At 41.6% G+C, this 22,537-nt stretch overlaps 1 protein-coding gene across 1 annotated transcript in view; it reads right to left on the bottom strand.

Moving 5' to 3' along the window:
• Positions 1 to 14,892, bottom strand: part of si:ch211-57n23.4 (immunoglobulin superfamily DCC subclass member 3) — a 31,928-nt gene extending 17,036 nt beyond the window's left edge. The window contains exons 1-6 of the mRNA XM_063899670.1: positions 14,844 to 14,892; positions 7,679 to 7,984; positions 4,198 to 4,342; positions 3,350 to 3,480; positions 1,952 to 2,089; positions 1,681 to 1,839 (exon numbers count right to left, since the gene is read on the bottom strand). Of these exons, the coding sequence (XP_063755740.1) occupies positions 1,681 to 1,839; positions 1,952 to 2,089; positions 3,350 to 3,480; positions 4,198 to 4,342; positions 7,679 to 7,984; positions 14,844 to 14,892 (928 nt within the window). The remainder of the gene's footprint in view (positions 1 to 1,680; positions 1,840 to 1,951; positions 2,090 to 3,349; positions 3,481 to 4,197; positions 4,343 to 7,678; positions 7,985 to 14,843) is intronic.
• Between the last annotated feature and the right edge of the window lie 7,645 nt (positions 14,893 to 22,537).

Below are 22,537 nucleotides of genomic sequence, written 5' to 3'. Positions count from 1 at the left end.
TTGGTGTACAGGTATTCATATCTTTCACTTAACTACAAAAACACCTCCAAGGAAGTACAGATGACAGATAAATCAACATCTGTGTCTGAACAGAACACTGTAGAAGAGGATAGAGGATGTGCATGATGCTTTTAAGGCTTTTCCACAGAGCCTGATCCTGCTGCAGATCCGATGGACTCCAGAGAGACGCCACGCTCTAATGAGAGCCTCAGCAGTCTAACACTCGCCATGTTCCTGTCTCTGACACTCTGAGCTGCTAATGGAGACGCGGCTTATAAGGCTGAGTATGAGTGGGCTTAATGTTTGGACCGCTGTCTAATGACAGATGAGTCCTCGCCATAGATCCCCCCACCCCCTCATGCTCCACACACACAATTGCACACTGGTGTCACTGCTTAATTGTTAGAAAGGAACTGGAAAGGGTGTGCATGTGTGTGAGGTAGGGGAGTGGTCTAAGGCCATTGGTGTCACCACACAGCAGACCCCATGCTCCAAGCCCCCCCCCCAGCCTCCACCCCCACTGAAACTCCAGGGGCAAAGGTGAGAAGAAAGGGTGGAGCTGTGCTCTTGACCCTTTCCCTTCCTCCCCCAACCAACGCCAGTCAATATGGTCAAGTGCCTATCCATCCATCCATCATCCATCCATCCATCCATCCATCCATCCATCCATCTATATATATATACAAGTCAGAAATGTGCCATTACGCATGAGGAGTACTTTTACTTCTAGTACTTTTAGTGTATTTAAATGCTAATACTTTTACATAGGTAAGACTTTAAATGCAGGACTTTTAATTGAAACAAAGTACTTTTAAAATGTAGAATTGCTACTTCCAATAAGAACATCTGAGTACTTCCCTACCCTCTGGTTCCCAAGCCAGTTCTTTACAGACTGACATCACATAACAAAAAGTGTGCAGTACTTTTCCCTGTTACAGTTTCTTCTTTGTAAATCTCCTGAGACAAATTTGTGATTTTTAGGCAATAAAACACCATTTGATGGATTGATTCTTTGTCTGATTATATGTATTTGTATGTTTATATATAATTAAATACATATATGTTTTGTGTGTCTACAGAGATGCACCAAGTCCTAAGCTGATGTTTTCAGTTCCCCTCTATAGGTGCAGTACAGAGATAGCACCAGGGCATTTAGCCTAGCTTAGCACAAACACTGGGTACAAGGCTAACCAGTTTAGCTCTGCCAAAAGTTGAAAAATACAACTTCTAGCGTCTGAGTGAACGAGTATACTCATCATTTGGTGGATTGTTTACTGGATAAGTAACACTGTTGTAAATTTGAATAACAAATAAGTGATTAGTCTTCTTTACTCCTAATAATTAACCTTCAGTATGTAAATATTCCACATGCTGCCAGAGCTGGTATTTCAGTAACCAAGCAGTTTTCCATCAGATTAGTATGCCCGGATGTTTAAAGAAAATCAGCCTTCAAATTTTACAAATGTATATAATGTAATGATGATAATAAAAAAAACGTTAACGATTATTTTTGCAAACAATCTCTTCAACTGATGCAGGTATGGTAGCAAAAATAATATTTCCCATACTATAAGACGGTTCCTTGCAAAAGCCGTGCATTTGAGTTAGTAAAATCAGTGGCCAGTTCTGATAAGAAGAGAAGAAGAAGAACTCCAAAGATGTATATCTATATGGCCTTACCTTGTACTACGAGTCGACCGAGTGCAGTACGCCTCATCCTGGTGCCGGGCCGATTGGCAGCACACACATACACACCGGAGTGCTGCAGGGAAACATCTGAGATCATCAGGTTCCCCGTCCCCAGAACCTGGATACCCTCCACGCCAATGGAGCGCCCGTCTGATGGAGACACAGACACAAACAATATTTGTTTGATAAAACTTCAAACACGCTGTTATTACCTAATCATCCTTATATTCCTGTACACTCTAACATAAATGTCCAATGATACCTAGCCTGCTCCAGGAAACAATGGGCCTTGGGTTTCCTGAGGCGATGCACTCCAAGATGGCAGTCTGGTGGACAGTGAGGGTCAGATTCTGGGGTCCTGACAGGATGAACGGCTCTTTGTAGGTTCGGAAAGCTCCACCTGGAATATAGGAAAACAAAGAGTGGATACAGGGAATTCAGTCGAGGAATGTTTTTTGACTGTTGTGCAGGAACATCTCAAGTTGTACTGGCGAAAAATATTGCAGTATTACACAGCTTACTGTAGTTGATTACTTGAGTCTGATTGGTCAATTTGTAAATTCAGTGTACTGCATGTACACTAAACACTTTCGATAATACTGATACAGACTGTTGCAAGGATGCTCTGATCAAGGGACTATGTGCAATCTTATCAATCCATAGAAAGAAGTCCAGTCACTTAACCTCAGCTGTGACCAAGACATTTTATTTGTTTTCGTCTGTCAGAAAACACCATGGAATACTTTTTGAATATTCATTTTTATATTTGTGGAGAGCACCGATCGTTGGATTTATGATGGCTAAACTATCCACAGAAAAGAAAAGAAAAGAAAAAGAGAAGGAAAGAGGTTAAAACACACAGAGCTCGACAACGAGAAAAAGAAGACAGACAGGAAGTAAACACTAAACAGAACAGTACAAGAAGACAGACAGGAAGTAACCATGAAACGGAAAAGAAGAAGAAGACAGGCAGGAAGTAAACACTGAAGGGAACAACAGAAGAAGACAGACAGGAAGTAAACACTAAAGGGCACAGTAGAAGAAGAAAGACAAGAAGTAAACACTGAAGGGAACAACAGAAGAAGACAGACAGGAAGTAAACACTAAAGGGATGAGCAGAAGAAAACAGACAGAAAGTAAACACTGAAGGGAACAGCAGAAGAAAACAGACAGGAAGTAAACACAAAAGGGAAAGGTAGAAGAAGACAGACAGGAAGTAAACACTGAAGGGAACAGCAGAAGAAGACAGGCAGGAAGTAAACACTAAAGGGAACATCAGAAGAAGACAGACAGGAAGTAAACACTGAAGGGAAAGGTAGAAGAAGACAGACAGGAAGTAAACACTGAAGGGAACAGCAGAAGAAGACAGGCAGGAAGTAAACACTAAAGGGAACATCAGAAGAAGACAGACAGGAAGTAAACACTGAAGGGAACATCAGAAGAAGACAGACAGGAAGTAAACATCAAAGGGAACATCAGAAGAAGACAGACAGGAAGTAAACATCAAAGGGAACACTGTGTGGGCTCCATCTACATGTATATAGAAACATTCAATATATCTTTACAAGTACAGAACCAGAGCAGATAGAGCTCTTTACCCTTGGTCCCTCCACGGAGGTCTTAACTTAGCATATCACATGCTACATGAGAGTCCACCTACCAGTGATGTTGAGCATGGCCTCGTGGCTGTAGCGGGTGTTAGCTATGTTGGTTGCAACACAGCGGAACACTCCCGCATCCTGCTGCCTCACGCCTGACACCTGAAGAACACCCATTGGCAGGAGAGTGTATCTATGTAGGGAGAAGATATGTGAGGCACAGACAAGACATTTGAATAATGATGTATGTTTTGTACTTGAATTAGCCGCTGTGGCGTAACAAAATGTAATACGCTGGACTGTCACACAGGACACTCGTTACAGTAATGTCTTGATCTTGGTTTTTGTGTGTCCTGATTTATCCTTGTGTCGTGTTGGTTTCACTTCCTGGCTTGACTTTGTCCTAAAGTTTTGTGAATGTTGGCCCCGCCCTTATTCTATCCACCTGTGTATTTGCCTCTTTCCCAGGGTCAGTCTCGATGTTATTTATCCCTGTTGTGGTTCTACCAACCATGTTACTGTCTCTGTTCATGTCTGGAGTATTATTTTTCCAATTGGCTCACAACATTTTATTGAGTTTGGAACATACTGGGCAGAATCAAAGCCTGCTGCTGCAGTACAATTAAAGCTTTTAATGGATAGTTGGATGTTCTGAGCCTCGAATTGAAGAAATGGAAACAAACATTGGGCAGACTTGTATACATGTTCCCACTATTTAATAAGCCTTAACAGAAGAAATCCTTCATGCACCATTCATTCCTAAAATTCAAAGTAAAGTTGTATACCATATAATGCACATTAAAGTGTCTTGAACATACTGTCTGATTGTAATCTTGTAAATGTCTCTAATTGTCCAAGTTGTATTTGAGTTTGTACAGTAGCAGTTGGAGGAGCAGGTGTGTTGTGCTACCTGTTGTCGGTGGTGTTGAGGGCCCCTCTCTCTCTCTCCCACGTGATGTTGGCCTCAGGCACCCCATTGATCTGACACTGGAAGCGGGCCACGCCTCCCTCATCCACAGACATGGACAGAGGGTGGGTGTGAAACTTGGGAAGAGCTGCAGAGCAAAGCACACACACATCAGTGTCATGACACTGGATATTCTTAGAAACATTGAAAGGGTAACCTATCAATTCAGACCGTTTTACCACTCATGATTATCGTTAGTTTGCCCATAAAAAACGGTTTATATATTTTGTATAATGTCTTGTGCAGGCTTGGGGAGTAACAGATAACATGTAATGAGGTGATGTAATCAGCATACAACAAAAAGTAGTCAGATTACTGTTACATTTAAAAAAATCAGAGATTACTGGAACGATCACAGTGTTACAATACATTTTGAAATACAGATTAATATATTATATATATTGTTTTATTTACATTGCATTTGATATTGAAGTTATCCAAAAGTTAAAATTACTTTAATATTTTGATACTCAGATTGGGTTACTGATTACATTTTGAGACCTGTAAATAGTTATTGTAACAGATTACATTTTAAAACAACCTTCCCACGCCAGGTCTTATACAGCTTAAGAGGAGCTTGTCAAGTCGGAGAAAATAACCCTGATGACATTTAATAATAATATGTTGTTATTGTCTGATTGTAAAAACTTTTCAAGTGAGAATGACAGAGATAGGTTTACTAATCCATGTGCTCAGATTGCATCCTGTGTGCACAGTTTTCAAGAATAAATACTTCACCTTCTACCTTCAGTACATTAAGACTTACATAGCACACACACACACACACACACACACACACACACACACACACACACACACACACACACACACACACACACACACACACACACACACACACACACACACACACACACACACACACACACACACACACACACACACACACACACACACACACACACACACACACACACACACACACACACACACAGTATCTAATGAACTGCTGGCCATAATCAATAAGGTGTGTACAATACAGGAGTGTTCTGCAAATGAGTCAGCGGCACCATGGCAACTCATTGCATTGAAGTAAGACCACCTCAAGATACCCATAATTCTCCAGGATTAACCATAAACCCCCTGGGTTTGATGTGATTGAAGGGAGTGGGGGGTAGGAAGCAAAAGGTTGCATGCAGTGCAGGTGTGTGTGTGTGTGTGTGTGTGTGTGTGTGTGTGTGCGTGTGTGTGCGTGCGTGCGTGTGTTGAGCACATGTACAGTAATGATACCTCCATGTGCTGGTCAGTGTAATTTATTGTTTTTCATAACGAGAGCTGGTATGTTTGGTGAGGGGTTTGTAACCAGGCGCCTGTTCCTCTGACAACAAAGGATTAAAGAGGGGGGGGCTGATGCAGAGGTGTGCACCATGTGAAGCATCTTTTATAACAAGGACTATTGCATGTTTGGACAGGAGTGAGGCAACCTGTGGCGACTATCTGTGGGACAGCCTCCCAGCTTCAGGGTTTGACCCGAGGTGAAGGAAGGTATTTGTATATTAAAACACCTCAGGAATTTTGTTTGATAAGGTTTTAATTTAGGTTATTTAATAAATACTATCCTTACACCTCCTTTATCCCTAAAACTAGAACCCACAACAAAGCCAGGACTGTGTTTGGTGTTCAGGTGAGCAGGAGAGCAGGACTAGAGAGAGTGATCAATTTAATCCAGTCACTAGGATTGGAATAGTCATCCCACAGGCCATAAGACTATTAAACTCCTGAGCTTGCACAATTTTTATTTTTATTGTTGATTTTTATATCTGTTTTTGTATGTCTTGTAATTGGAATGTTGAAGAACCTGTGATCTAAGTTTTGCATGCAGTACATAAATGCACTGTACAAAACTGATTCTTGACCCACATAAATATGAAGCAATAGTTTCAGATAAAATAAAACTGAAATCTATAAAATCTAAAGTTTATTTCTTCAAAGCAATTGAACACAACGTGAATATGTTGAATACAAACAGTTTATTGTATTGGATCCCATAAAGGGAAGCCAGACCCTAAAGGGAGGTAACGCCCAAAGGTAACATCATGACATCTCTGGCGTTGACTGTTCACCCTGGACGTAGATTTGAAGTTTTCTACGTGCCACCCGCCATGAAACCAAAAAAAAGACTTGGCGTTTCATCCTACACCATCGACCGACGGACTTTAGGTCAGTGTAATTGTTTAATATTCCTTAACAATACGTCATTGAAGATGGAAAGTTGTTTTAACGTGTTTATTCTGTACGAATAGTATAGTCTTCATGTGTATATTCCCACAGGTCGTGAAGTTAGGTTTGCGCTTCACAATGCTGGCTGGCTAGTTGTTGCTGCTCTAACAGTTGCTTCATTATTTCACACTAAGTCAACGTAATGGAAAAACATTGAATGTGAGTATTTAAGTTAAACACACGTAAGGAAATTGAATGGAAAATGTACATCGCTTTTGGCTTAATTTTGTTTTTGAGTGTGTATATGTTGTGACAATAAACCTTTGAATCTTGAGTCAGTTTGGGCCATAAACAGTGCCAGGGAGGGGCTTGGGGGTACTGTACTTTAGCTCCCCATATAATAGCCATAGCATCCCTACCATTGCCCCAAAGAAAGCTCTGCAGTTTATTTATAAAATTAACATGTATTAATCAGAGTATTTATGCACATTTTGTATCCAGAGATGAAAGCTGGTTCATGAACCTTATCTATATCCCTATATGTATGTCACCTTGTGTTTTACACAGAAGGATATGTCACAGGTTGCATAGGAAAGTTAGTTTCTCGTCCCTGTTGTGTGACAGTTTTTCCTTTTAGTCCCTCTTCTTATTGTTAAGTGTCTTGGGTTTCATGAAAGGCGTTATATAATCTGATTATTATTATGACTTTTAATACCTGAGTGCTTGTGTAAGTGTGTCAGTGGTGTTGCAGCACAGTTTTTGTTGTGGTGGACAAGAAATGATTGGGAAACACTACATTTCAGAGCACCCTCACTGAAAATCAAGCATTCCCATAGCACCAGCAAAATACTACCTTTATCCTTGCCAGTGGTTTGACCCTTTCTGACCAGTATCATTACTGCGATCACCTGCTGGCTGACTGGTTGCTTCAAATCTATCTTAAAGTCCCACTAAAACTCCAAAGATGTCCTAAGGAATCTGTACTCAGTCTTCCTCTACACTTTAACTCAGATTATGAAAGAAATCTTAAATCTTAAAGGCATGCAATTATGTGTTCATATATTAACCAAAAAAGCATGTGCAAACTGGCATGAATAGCTAGGTGGCAAATGTGATTTCAAAGATTACTGTCATTGCATTATCTGTAAAACATTTGCAATCAACCACCACTGGTCAAAAACTTGTCTGTAAAATGAAATATGAACTGTATATCATCTAAATGAAGAATGTAACATCTAACACTTACATGCCAGATGGACCTTGGCCTTGCGGCTGACGATCATGCCGTAGCGGTTCTGGGCGGCGCATTCGTACTCTCCCATATCCGCGTCGCTTCCTTCTCTGCGTTTCTGAAAGCTCTTGATGAACAGCGTGCCATTGGCCAGCACATGGACCCGCTGGCTGGTGGGTAAAGGCACCCCGTTTTTACGCCATGTTACCATGATGGGCTCCTCGCCCTGCACCCCGCAGTCCAGCATGAGCGGGCGATCTCTCACTGCGATCACATCGTTGGGCTCCAGCAGGAAGGACAGCTCCGAGGCCAGACACACACCTGCAGGAGGAGAGAAGAGGACTCATCAGAGAGGGAAACACGGCATGATTACATATCACAGAAAAACATTAAAACCCAGAAATGTATCAGGCTCATGAACTCCCTTTAAACTCCGGAACATTAGGGAAGTGAAGGGTGGTGCATTAAAGGCCAAGACATTCATCTCTTGGAATTGAAAAACATTTAAAAATTGAAACATTGACTTTGATTAAATATATTATTTCAGAAGATTACACATAACTGTATTTATGTGGTAAGTTGAAAGCAATAATATTAAGTTGAACCTAATACCCTAACCCTAAACTTTTATTTAAACAAAATATTAATGCTTTCAACTAACCTAATACAATTACTGTATATATAGTCTGTTGACATAATACATTTAATTTAAGTCAACGTTTCAGCTTTTTCAGTGTATCTTGAGATCACTGAAACACAAACACACACAGCTCAACAACAACAAGCTATTACAGCTAACGTATGTACTATAGATGTTGTCACGGATCCACTTTAGTTCACTTAAAGAATAAATAGACCCAGGAGTCTCTGGCATTGAGCTCTCCAAATGTTGCATTGCCGATAAATCTGAACTGCACAAACTTGTTCAATCCACAACTGACGAAACCAGTCTCTGAAAACAATAGAACTTTCCGCTCCAACACAGGACGAGTTGTTCCTGGAACAGCATCTTCTAACTGTGGGAGTGTTCTGTTTAGAGACATTGCGAGGATTTGGTTGCTAATGGAAAATTGGACCTATCTTTCATCTCTAACGCACAATCATCTTATGGTTCCAGAGACAAGAGCACAAGAGGGGGCTTCTCTGTCGGACACCAAGTCTCAGAGAAACCCGTCTAAACTGCCTGAAAAACCTTGCTCAACACTGGGAGATCTCATTGATTGATGGTGCACTTGGTTTTTGCGGCCTGAACTGCTTTACGAAAGGCGAGCCACAATAGAGGCTGGATGCCAGCGAGCCATCCAGCCAGAGAGGGCAACAACAATACCCGAGCCGGGGGGGGAAACACTGGCCAGGGGCAAGTTATAGACCCCTTATTGCTGAGTGTGACAATAGTGTTGTGACTATGCTGATTTGCACCTCACCCACAGCAACCTCTGTAAAAACTCCCATCAGCCACCATGCACCCAAGGCCACCATCTGCCCTTTCTAATGCATCCCCCCCCGCCTCTCCCATCCTTTCAGACCCATCTCCGAGGTGACTTTCCCATGCCACCAGAGCCCTCTTCCTCACCCTTGTCCCCTCCCCTGTGTGACCTTGGTGACACTTGCAGTCTACGTCTTTCTTCTTTCGGTGGTAATGTCCTCATATGCAAAGCGAGCCCTTGATAAAGCCGCTTTCCTGCCCAGCTGTAGGGCAGTGACAATGGCCGTTGCACTTGAACCTGCACAATGCCTAATCAATGTCACTGTGGTTCTCTGCATCTGTTTATACCCGGCGGCTGCGCTGTCCCACAACACTTATTGTTCACAAAGTTGCAGCTGAACTTGAATTTGGATCATTGGTTGTTTGGTGCATGTCTGTTTCTAGTGACAGTCACTCTGAAGGCTTCTTGCTTATACGTTGAGCAAAATCAGTACACCTTTCTTTGGTGCTTGGACAAATCTGTGTTTTTACTTAGTTTAGTGGTACCTAGCAATGCAGATTCCACCAAGTTTCAAAATGCAGCACATGGCTCTGAGATATCTGCTCCTAAACCAATACAACAGTTTAACAGATACATGACTTTCCAGGGTGATATTTACTCTACATAATACACAGTATCAAGGACACTTTTTTAAATGTTATTTTTCAATGGTATCTCCAAACTTGGACAAGTGAAACCAAAAAAATGCACATGAATGAAGACATGTGAAATGACAGTGAGTGTGAGGAAAATATGACTTTTCGTCCTCGTTAATAAGCTCTGATAAAATATCTTTCACATTAGTCAAATTTAACCTCTTCCTGTTGGCCAAACACAATAAGGGATATGGACTGATGCTTATACCAATACCACAAAGTCACACATTTATATACAGGGTTAGGGTTATTGCTTTCAACTAACTTATATAATTATGTGAAATTTGTTGATTAATTAGTCAGTATTTTCAGAGAAATCCAAGACAATGCAAGACAACATGAGGTAACATAAGGATGTATATCCTTATAAATATATATTTATATATATGAAGGATGTTACAAAACAACCTTTAAGGCGCTTCAGATGAGCTAAATGTTCCCACAGGCTGAGCCTCCGTGAGGTGGATTAAGTGAACAGCGCTGAGATCGGACTATTTTCAACATAGATGCTTGGTACCATAATGAGATTTTTTTTTAAGTGTGGGGGATGACCAGCAACCCCCCACACTTGCACCCTGTGTTTGGAACCCCAACCCCCCTCCGGGGTCATGAGTCAGAGGTGAGGAGGATGGATGTGCAGATGAGGCAGAGGGGGGAAGTTTGTGTCCAGCCTGAGCGACTCTCCCAGCCTCTACTGCTATTGTTCAGCTGGAATGAAGTTCACAGATTTCTGCCCCCCCCCCCCCAATAAAAAGAGACGACACAGTGAAGGGAGTCCTGAGATCCTATCACCAATTGATTTTCATTGAAAGGCAAAGTTGGAGGGCTAAATAGATTTGAGCTAGGAATGACAAGACTGGAAATAAGAAATATCAAGTTAAGGATGATTAAAGGTTTAAAAGTTGGGTTAGAGTTGCAGCTTCACATTTATGGTTTCAATATTTAGACATACCATTACCCTTTTGATTATTGAGTTTAATCAGATGACATTAAAGTCACAACAGGAAAACAATACATACAATTTTTAATCTTCCCCTTTTTTATTTTCCCTTTGCCCCTGTCCACTTTCTTAAATAATTCAGTTCAAATGTGAAGATGGAGATCTGAAAAAAAATCTGGGAAAGCTAGGCAGGCATGGAAGCTATTGGCCTTGAGCTTCCTCCTTTTGTTTTCCTTATGGGAGTGAAACTCTCAAACTAGGGGTTAGGGTTAGGGTTAGGGGGGTTTACCCTGGCCTTTTGGTCATTACTGAGTGCCATATGCCAAGTTCAATGTCTAAACATATTACTGAGGAAGAATTGAGTTAAATTAGGCTTTTTTCTGTGTCCCAAATTGCAGTATTAAATAGATTTCAGGTATAGACATTAGCAGCTTGAAATATGAATACATTTTTCCAACAACTCAACGAAACTAGTGTGGACAAATGGTTTCCGAATTTGTGGTTTTGAAGTTTTTCTTTTATTTGTAGTGTTCAAATACCTACGTTTTATTACAAAAACCTTTCAGGGCTTGATTTGAACCTGAAAAACTGCCAAAACTGCAGTTTATTGTGTGGCCACTTACAGTTGACTCCAAAAGTCAATCCTCAAAGAGCCTTGATAAAATGGCCAACTTCACAGCAGAAATAAACACGCTTATAGTCTGTTACAATAAACAGTTCTGGTTCCTGTGGATCATTTTCCTATGTATGTCAACCCTACAGGGGATTTATTTAATATATGATTCTTGGATTAGGCGGATTTAGATGGCAACATCACTGCCACAGCGCTGTCGTCAAACTGTCCATAATATGCATCCTATATCTTTTCCCAGTGTCTTTTCCTTGAGAACTACAGAAAACTGTAAAATGTGATGGTGACTTTATTAGGAAGAACAACTGCAATGCTAAGATGCCGCATGGTGCATCACTTTAAATGTTGCAGCAGCAAAGAATTGTGGGAAAGCATTATCTTTCCTTAGCTGAAAGATGTTTACAGTGTATCCTATGCTTACTGTAGGGATGCAAGGAGGGAAGCATTGAATCATCACTCATCAGCATTTAGATTTCAAGAATGACTTGAAGCGTTTACTCAGAACTTCATTTTGTAATGAGCTGTGAAACATACCAGATTTCTATCATCAAATATGTAGAGTGGCAGTGTTCATTCTTTAACTATATGATGCTAATGGAGTTTGAAATCAGTCTTCCTACAGCAACTTCTCAATCTCAGTTTCCTGACCTATTGATGACTGGTTACCTGCATAAACAGATATTGGCCCCCTGGGGCCCTGGGGCCAGGGTGCCCCATCTGCATTTTGGGATTGATTTTGTAATGGTCAGTGCAGATTTAAAAACCAAGGCCAAAAATAATGCTACCCAGCAGCCTGGTGGATCAATAAGCAACTATCTGATGTGATGGAGAGGATGCTTTGGTGTTTCCTGCAGTTTTAATCTTTGAGGTGTCACTCTCTCAGTGGGGGCGGGATCATTTATTAGGGATATATCGTTACTCAAATGTGACCACTTTTTTCAGTAACGAATAATCTAACGCGTTACTATTTCCAAACCAGTAATCAGATTAAAGTTACTTAGCCAAGTCACGGTGCGTTACTATTTTTGTCATTTTCCTTAGTAAAAAGAGATATGTTTGCTTTCTTCTTGCGTCTCGGAGTGACGTCTATGCGACAATTAAGTCACGTTTTCAGCACGAGGACAACTCACGTGTAATACCACGCAGCGACACAGACGTAAACAACAATTGAGGGAGGAGAGAGATGCGCGTTTTCTAGCTGGAAATACAGTCACTATTTTGAGGTTTTTGAGTCAGCTAAAGATGACAATATTAAGGTTTGTTGTGCTCTCTGTGCTGGAGACAAAGTGCTATCTAGCTTCAAAAACACTACGACAAATGTGAAGAAACATTTGGAGTCGCAGCACGGCACAGTCAAACTTACAGAGCAAGTCCCACCAGGTGGAGCGAAGCAGAGAGCTGAGACTAAAGCAGGAGGTCCCCCACCACCCAAACAACAAAAGCTGGACCTCAGTGCAAAACCAGTTAAGTGGGGGAGAGATGAAGAAGTTGGTCGGGCAGCATGATGGACTCATTTTTATGTTGAGACGGCGGGAGGGGAGGGGGGGGGGGGGGGGGTTGTCGGCAGCTGCTGAAAGTAACTAATAAGTAACTTGTAATCTAACTTAGTTGCTTTTAAAATCAAGTAATCAGTAAAGTAACTAAGTTACTTTTTAATGGAGTAATCAGTAATCAGATTACTTTTTCAAGGTAACTGTGGCAACACTGGTCACCACAATCTGCTGACTCATGTTTCCATTGTAACCCACTCAGTAACAATGCATATAATTGCTGGGTCCAAACTGAAAATGTGCAGAATTACAGATCTCACACACCGACTGAAACTTAAATAAAACCACTGAAGGTGCGCTGCATTAAAAAGCAGTGTGTGCTTATTAACACCTCACATAGGAAGGTCAATATTGGAGGACTTTACAACTCCACCTTTAGAAGGTATAAATCCTGTTAGCTTTAGCCTAAACTCTGCACAGATTGAGATGTTGGCCTCTTTTCTGCGACACGCCGGCCACCACAGGCCCCTTTGTGCCCCCGCTGTGGATTAAACCGAGGGGTGTTCCTGCCGGCCGGCTCCATGGTAAACAGTGCACGTGAGTCTGAAAGAGGAAGCCCTGACGGAGAGACGGGAGGCAGTGGGGGGTTGTCGAGGACACGGTCATGGGCAGCTGTAGGGGGATTACCTTCTACACATATTTTTTAACAAGGTCTCAATCTGAGCGCAGACCGGGGGCAGTGTTATGGAGATGAGGGTGTGAAGGTCAGTTTAGAAGACTGAGGTCTTGAAGGGGGGTGGGCACAGAAACAAAAGGTCCCCCAGCTGACTGCTCCACTGACCAGGACGATACATAGCCAAACCCCCTACCAGAGGTCAGAGGTCACAGACTCTAACCCCTTTCTGTGGTGTGACCTGAAGACAGGGTCTCCACCACCGTCTGCACGGCTCCCTTTCTCATGCTAAGCTGCTCCCATTTTCCCCCAATAAAACAGTTTTGGTCTCCAACTTTTGGGTTATTTTACGGAGTTGATCTATAATAAAAATGAAAATCAGCAAACCCGACCTTTAGGTTTTTTTTATTTTAAAACAAATGTTTGGGATAAATCAGTTGTGGCCAGAGAAATTATTCAAATACTTTTTCACCCAAACATTTGGACTTTTTCTTTTTATTGTATTTATTTATTTTGTGTGTCAAATTTCTCCAAATGCATTGTGTTGTTTTGTGTTTTAGGGCCTTCAACTTGAATCTTGTAGTTTTTCCTCAAAATAAAAAGATGTTTAATAATAACTATATCTTATCACCGAGGTATTTAGGTAATATTTTAAGAAGTTATTTAGAGGAGACCCCACCACATAAATACATCTCTATTCAATAACCCTGCTCTGTTACTTTCAGTGGGAAGAAAGGGTTACGATGTGCAGGTCATTTGCATAGTTTTCCCAAGGCTAAAAAAGGTTATTCAATGTTTTAATATAAAAGCTCAAATAGACAATAGATAGGCTTCATTTATCACTTTGTATATCTATCCCATGTCATGGAAATATCAGTTTGATTTGGTGGTCCTCAAGCCTGGAAGGCCAGGAGATGTAGCTGATAGTGAAGGAGCACCAAATAAATATTGGGATGACACTTCTTGTCTTTTTTACATCTTTTTTTGTCAGATGTACAGCTTTTGTGGAACTAAAAGCCCGGTCTATATGCAGACATTTACAGTCCTTCTGCATTTGAATTCCTTGCTTTTTTGTGCAGGTGATCAGTGAGAATCAGATTGGAATTGATGGATCAGGATTGGTAATATCTGGTAGTAAAGAGGACACAGCAGAAGCATGTTTTTCCAAAGTCAAATGATCTACAACACAAGAATGATATACATTAAGTGATAGGTTTTTAGTTCAACTCAATTTCAGAAGTCAAGGTGGCCACACATCACTCTGGGTAAGCAAAGTTCTCTCCATGTTCTCACACAGCTGGACAGAATTATAAACTATACTTACTGAAAATGTAGAAAGTTGTCAGGGCGGTGAGGAAGAGTCTGGGCTTCATTTTGTCTTAGTTTCTTAACTTCAAGCTCATATACGTCAAAGGTTCCTATCCTTGGAACCTTACAAAAAAGAATCTATCGGATAAAAACGTAATCCCAATGGAGCAGTGTTGGTCTCCACCTAGATGTTCTTTGGTGATAAAGCTTCAATGTGTAGTTCTTCTCCAAGCATTGCTGTCCCTTTAGGTTTCCTGGTCCAGCGTTCGTCCCGTGGAAGGCTGCTGGTCATGTCCAAAGCTGCTATGAGAATGGAGGAGGAAGACCCTTCAACCTGGACAGGGTCATTAGAGATTCAGCCTCATTGTTGTCCCTGAATGGACACTGATAGAGCAGCTTTCACCGGCCGCTGCAGGTCGCTCTGCTGTCAGCCAATAGCAACCCAGTGCAGTGAACAGAGAGGGAGGGGGGTTCAGCCTCTGAGACATGATTGATACTCACTTAAACAGAGCGCTGCTGGCCATCCACTCTCCCCAGCCCCCCTGCCTCATGTGCTCAGGGCCTGACGGTGGTGACCTAAGCTGGACACACTGCCTCCTGCCAGGCTAGACAGATTTAATTTTGTGGTATTATTTATATGCAGGGTTACTTTGAAAATGTATTTTGTTAGTTACCAGCTACCTGTAAAAAGAATGATGAGTCACCTAATCTGAGTATCAAAATACCTGATAACCTGATTACTGAAGTTTCTTTTGGATTACCTCAATATGAAAGCATTTGTTTAAAATATCATCATATTGAAAACTTACCAGACCAAGTGTCCCATTGTTGCGATCACATAAAGCAGGAAGTGGAAAATGGGTTCCCAAAGTTATAGCTGACATTACCTGATTTATCCGGGCTGATAACACATCTTGATGCTGTTGACAGAGTTTTAATAGGCATTTTGTTATTTAGCCATTACTTAAATGTTATATCAATATTCATCCATTTGTAGCATTTAGAAACACTTTTTTTTGGTAGTTGGAATTGTGATCTCGTGCAGAGGACTAATTGAACCTCGGAGTACAGAGCCCACATTTGAACTAATTCCTATGAAATATTTAGAAAAATACGAGACTTTTTTTAAAAGACACTTTTTAGTTTTGTCCATATCTTAAGAATCAGTTATGTAAGGAATACAGTTACCTTTTATGGTGTCCTGATTACGTAATCCGGTTGAATGTAATCCATTACACCACAAGCCTGTATAAAAGTATTCATTTTTCTTCAATAAAGCATTTTACCTTTTTAACCAGCCTTAATCAAAACTCATTCAGAAAGTACATGAAAAGGGTTCGGTTAAGAACCGTCTGGGAAGCACAGAATGAAAGTTTTTGGAGGAGATTTTTGATTGAAAAATTCAACAACCAGGTTAGAGTGTCCGATTTAATAACATGATGAATGGAAGACTTTGTATCCGAGCCCAGCATCTTAACAATCAACTCCTAAAATTACAAGAATGATGCTAAATTCAGCTTTTGACAAATTTTGTCCAAGATTTGAGTAAAGGCCAAGGTCTCTCTTTTTCTCCTGCTCATCTGTCACACAAAGCCAGTCAGGTGTGCGGCTCTATGTGACACCCTAAGGTCTTTTTTCAGATTGGGTTCAAAGTGCTGCTGGTGAGGCAGCAGGAGGAAGAACCAGACTGGCCTGGGATGGAGTCAAACCCCCGGTCTTAATTATTGTCTCCCACTGCTCAGGCCACTGGGAATGTCTTGGGTCTTCTGATGGCCCGTCCCTGGGTCAGTGGCAAGGGTCTTTGGCAGGTGTGAGTCATGTAGGACCTGATCAGGATTACGTTTCCATTAGTTATAGGGGGAATAACCAGAAAACAACATGATGATCCTCAGCAGGTGCAGGACCTGGGCCATCATTGTGAGCAGCTTGATGCTGCTGACCGTCCTCGTGCTGCCACCACAATGGGAACATCCAGAGCTGTGCTTTCCTGACTGTTCACCTTCGTACATTCGTTGGTTTAGCTGTGTTTGTCTCCCAGTGTTTCAGCAGCTCTACTGTTTGTGCACCACCCCGGAGATAGCTTTGAGAGAAATAAGTGAGTATATCAAATACTTCAGATAATAAAATATATACTTTAAAGGAAGGCTAAAATGTTCAGTTCTGTTCTAGATCAGAGCTGCTGCTAGTTAGCTTCACAGTTGGTTCAAATTGCGTTGTAAATGCGTTGGCGATGGGCTCATGTTGTGCTACTCTTATGAAGCCAGATTAAATTAAAGAAGAGGATACCAATTCACATTTTTTGCCATTGCATCATAGCGCCGTAAATAAAGTTCCTCTTGTTACATGAGCTGCCAAAATCACAGAGAAATAAAACAGCAATTCACCTCAAAAGTCAGACTGCCGCTGCGGCACCACAAAGTGAATTGTATACAGGAATGATCCAAGTCCAGACAAGATGGTAGTTTCATACATTTATTTGTTGATCCAATATATATCATCAAAAAGTACAATATTTCCGGTATGTGCCCTGTGCCTTTCCTATGGCGTTCTTGTTTCACCCTGCTGAAAAACGATATGCCTACTGTTGCTTATCACATCACTACCTGTCTCCTCTATGACGCTGTGGTGCAGTGGGTGCCTGCTCTGTAAATATCAGGAAACCATGGTAACGTTGTCGATCACAGAAGAAACACACTACACATCGAGAACGAGAAGTCACTTTTGATTGGAAATTGAGCTATAAAGCCTGCCAGGGGGGTTTCTCGTCAAGACCAAGGTAAGATGTACGTAATGCGAACTAAGAATCCTCGGGAGTACGAAGAGTTTAAAATATCACTTGCGGTCCAAGCACACCTTCTTGCTGCAGTGTGCTCACTCGTACCTGGATGGCTCGGGGAATCACCTTCTTTGATTTCTCCAGTGCATTCAATCACCAAACACCTTCTGAGCTGAACGTCAAGCTCCAAGGTCCCAACCAGCTTCTCAGTGCTCTGGTCTCCCATGTGAAGTCATTTGAAGTGAAATTAAAGCTGTGGCAAATGCAACTGGTAAAGGGCAACAGCGTGCACTTTCCTACTTTGCAAGATCAGAAGCCTGCTATGACATCTGAATATGCAGCAGAGTGCGCAAAACTCCTTCATGCTTTTGGTGAGAGGTTTCAGGACATTAAAAGTAAGATGAATAAACTCAACATTTCTGCAACTCCATTTCATGTGGAACCAGCTGACGTGCCTGACAAACTGCAACTCGAAATCATTGAGCTGGAAAGCATTGACGAGCTCAAAGCAAAGTACAACAACCTCACTCTGCTTGAGCTCTATAAACTATGTGCCTGCTGAAGATTTCCTGTTCTCAGGAGACATGCACTGAGATTTGCGTCTGTATTTGGCACAACCTACTGCTGTGAGCAATTCTTCTCAAAACTGGCAAAATCTCGGTTCCGCTCAAGATTAACAGACCAAAACCTGGAAAATCAACTGCGGGTAGCTTCATCATCATCGCCATCCGACATCAGAAGCCTAGTGAAAGAGAAGCAGTTGCAGCCATCTCACTGAGCAGCTGGGCGGTCCATGCAAGTGGGGCAGTTCATGCACCCCAAAAAAGCATTTCCTCTAAATAACTATTTCAATATTATTATTATTAATAAAATGAATGTTATAATTATAATTATAATTATAATTATAATTATTATTATAATTATTATTATTATTATTATTATTATTATTATTATTATTATTATTATTATATGTAGTATTATGTAAGTATTGATATTTTATACGTCTGTTGATGTTCTGCTGCGTTAGTCAGCAGCGTGCTGTTAATGTGCGTGCATGGCTACCGTGCCAATCCATGCTGTTATCCATGCTGTTATCTATTTCAAGATTGAAATATATATACATGAACCGATTCATGAGCCAAACAGCTGAAATATTGCGCTGCACATGCAGCTCATTTCAAGTTTTCAGGATGAGTTTGTCCTCTGCTTGTCCTAATGAATCTTTATTATACAGACAGACAGACAGACAGACAGACAGACAGACAGACAGACAGACAGACAGACAGACAGACAGACAGACAGACAGACAGACAGACAGACAGACAGACAGACAGACAGACAGACAGACAGACAGAACACTATTTTGTATGACATGAGCTATTTTTATTGGCCTAAAAACAGGGTGGCCCCCGAAACAAGTTCCAAAATTTGATACGGCCCTTGATGTCAAAAAGGTTCACCACCCCTGATCTAAGTCCACCTGAAAATAAGACAGGCGAATGGACTGGTTGATCCATGATCAGCGATCACAGGTTTGCATTCCTGGGATGGAAGGTTGCTTTTAACACTGAGTCATCCCTCCCAGCTGCAGACCAACTAAAGACATGTGACTAGGTAAATCACATAATTGTTTTTAATAGAATCCCAGTAGTTAAGTGAACATTCACTCACAACTTTTTCATGTTGGGAGCTTATGACATCAGGGTCGTTCGAGACCCCCTTTCCACCCCTAGGGGCTGGCTCTCCAGCAGTGGTCTGGTGGTGCATAGGAGCGCCATTACTGTCTTACTCAAGTCGCTTTTTTGTTGGCTGCAAGGAATGTGGAAACATTGAATTGTGCTTTGTATACGGGTATCAAACAGACGCTTATGGAGCAATCAATAATGTAACTGTTTAACATCTCAAAAGAGGCCTGATCACCACTTTGGGTAATGGTTCTATATGTAGTTTTGATCTGTTCCCATGCACTTTTGTGCCCGCGGGGGTTACAGCTGACAAATAAAACTGCAACAATTGCAAGATAGGACTTAAAAATCCTTTTTGCATCCAAGCAACGCAATCATTCAGAAGGAATAATGTAAGATTAGCAGTGGTCTTGTATGTCTTCCATTTTCTAATAATTGCTCCCACAGTTGATTTCTTCACACCAAGCTGCTTACCTATTGCAGATTCAGTTTTCCCAGCCTGGTGCAGGTCTACAATTTTGTCTCTGGTCTCCTTTGACAGCTCTTTGGTCTTGGCCATAGTGGAGTTTGGAGTATGACTGTTTGAGGTTGTGGACAGGTGTCTTTTATACTGATAACGAGTTCAAAAAGGTGCCATTAATACAGGTAACGAGTGGAGGACAGAGGAGCCTCTTAAAGAAGAAGTTACAGGTCTGTGAGAGCCAGAAATCTTGCTTGTTTGTAGTGACCAAATACTTATTTTACCGAGGAATTTACCAATTAATTCATTAAAAATCCTACAATGTGATTTCCTGGATTTTTTTCTCATTCTTTCTCTCATAGTTGAAGTGTACCTATGATGAAAATTACAGGCCTCTCTCATCTTTTTAAATGGGAGAACTTGCACAATTGGTAGCTGACTAAATACTTTTTTGCCCCACTGTGTCTATCAGTAATCAATTGTCTGTTTTGATTGTGATTATAATAATTATAATAACACAATATCATTATTTAAAACAGCTTTTAAAATTACAAATGCATATTCAAAAGTAACTACCACAAAGTTGATGAAATGATGAATCTGAAATGTTTAATCGTCCAGATGGAAAATCCTCAGCATATTACAGTTTTTTTCCATTGCTTAGACACGTTTTTGAAAACATGGGTCATTTTTCTCAAAACACTTAACACAATTCACAAAAACACACCCCCAAAGTGCCAAACACCTCATATATCTTGCAAGATGTAGCACTGCACCCAAAACTCCATCAACACTCACCAAAACCAAACTTTAGCACCAAATGGCACAGGAACATCTTCCCTGCAGACATGGAGGGTACCTGTAGTGGCCCAACTTCAGTGAGAGGCTCTCATAATGCAGTACTGAACAATGGAGACGCTAACGGAGTTTCTGCGCACCAGGGGGTCCCGGAGGACACCATATTCCAAATGGAAAAACCAAAGGTATTATAAATCTATATATGGAGGCTGGGGGCTGGCAGATGGGGGAGCAGGGATGTTGGCTGGGTGCTGGCAGGTGGAGGAGCAGTGATGTTGGCTGGGTGCTGGCAGGTGGAGGAGAGGTGATGTTGGCTGGCTGCAGGGATGTTGGCTGGGTGCTGGCAGGTGGAGGAGCAGTGATGTTGGCTGGCTGCAGTGATGTTGGCTGGGGGCTGGCAGGTTTCAAGGTTTCAAGGTTTCAAGGTTTTATTTGTCATATGCACAGCAGATACAGCGTATATGTTGGCAATGAAAATCTTATGTCGCGTGCTCCTCCAACAACTCAACATACATGGTGCAAATAACATAAATAAAATAGTGCAAAAGAGAAGAATATTTACAGTAACAACAGGTGGAGGAGTAGTGATGTTGCCTGGGGGCTGGAGCACTTGTAGGAGCCATGTTTAGTCCAAATGTTTCCATTGCAACGATTAATGGCTTTGATAGCATGGATTTGTTTGGGGGTAGCTTGATCTTGAAGCTTGGCTGCTGTTGTTCCTCTTCACCTTCTTTGATTGGCTCTTGCTTCCAAGATGGCCATCTTTTAAGAGTTTTTTTCCCCTGTCATTTCGGATACGTTTTGCCTCAATTCAGCCTCAGCCATCTCTATATGGCTCTGATCCAGGGGCGGCTCCAGAAAATTATTGTTGGGGGGGCAATGGGGGGGTCTGATTTTTTATAGGAGGTGCTAGTGAATTCTGACATAACGAACACCAAACACCACTGTTCCCGGGCTAATACACTACATTGAAATGCACGTTACTAAATGTTTATATACAACAAACACAAGCATATTTAATGACTTGTATTTAATGAATCAACAAACAAGCAAGCACAAGAATACAATTCAAATCATAGCCACCACAGAGAACATCTGTGGATTTACGAGTGTAACAGAATTGTAGCAGTGTGTAGTGCAACACAGTCTTACCACTGTCTCTTAACTCACTGAATCTTTGGTCTCACCTCTGATCTCCTCTTTACTATCTCTTCACTCCTGTCTTCCTCTCTTCTTCCTCTCTAAACTCATCTTCACTATCTCTCCTCCTCTGTTCTCCTCTCCTTCACTCTCCACTCCTGTCTTCCTCTCTTCTTCCTCTCTAAACTCATCTTCACTATCTCTCCTCCTCTGTTCTCCTCTCCTTCACTCTCCACTTCTGTCTTCCTCTCTTCTTTTCTCAACTCCTCTGTTCTCCTCTCCTTCACTCTCCACTTCTGTCTTCCTCTCTTCTTCTCTCCTCCTCCTCTGTTCTCCTCTCCTTCACTCTCCACTGCTGTCTTCCTCTCTTCTTCTCTCCTCCTCCTCTGTTCTCCTCTCCTTCACTCTCCACTGCTGTCTTCCTCTCTTCTTCTCTCCTCCTCCTCTGTTCTCGTCTCCTTCACTCTCCACTGCTGTCTTCCTCTCTTCTGCTCTCAACTCCTCTCTCCTCCTCTCTGGACTCCACTGAAACTGCTGAAACAACCACACAGACAGACACACAGGCTAAATACTACACTTACAGTTGACATAATATGAGGCAAACAATAAGTACCGGTAGCATAATTCAAATCTGTCAAAAAAGAATTGTGTACTCACTGGTCACTCACAACAGAACGATCCGCCTGTTGTTGTGATTGGCTGCAAAGCGGTTAATCACTGCCTCGACATCAGTGCTTTGGCCCTGCTTGAACTAATTGCCAGGACACCCAGATTGCTGGTACGAGCATCTCCGCTTTTGTTCCTCAGGTAGGTTTTCAAACGCCTTAAGCAGGAGAAGCTCCTCTCACATG

The sequence above is a fragment of the Eleginops maclovinus genome, chromosome 13, assembly GCF_036324505.1.
Source record: "Eleginops maclovinus isolate JMC-PN-2008 ecotype Puerto Natales chromosome 13, JC_Emac_rtc_rv5, whole genome shotgun sequence".
Taxonomy (NCBI): domain Eukaryota; kingdom Metazoa; phylum Chordata; class Actinopteri; order Perciformes; family Eleginopidae; genus Eleginops; species Eleginops maclovinus.
Note: the sequence above shows the minus strand (reverse complement) of the source record. Positions and strands in the feature narration are given on the sequence as shown.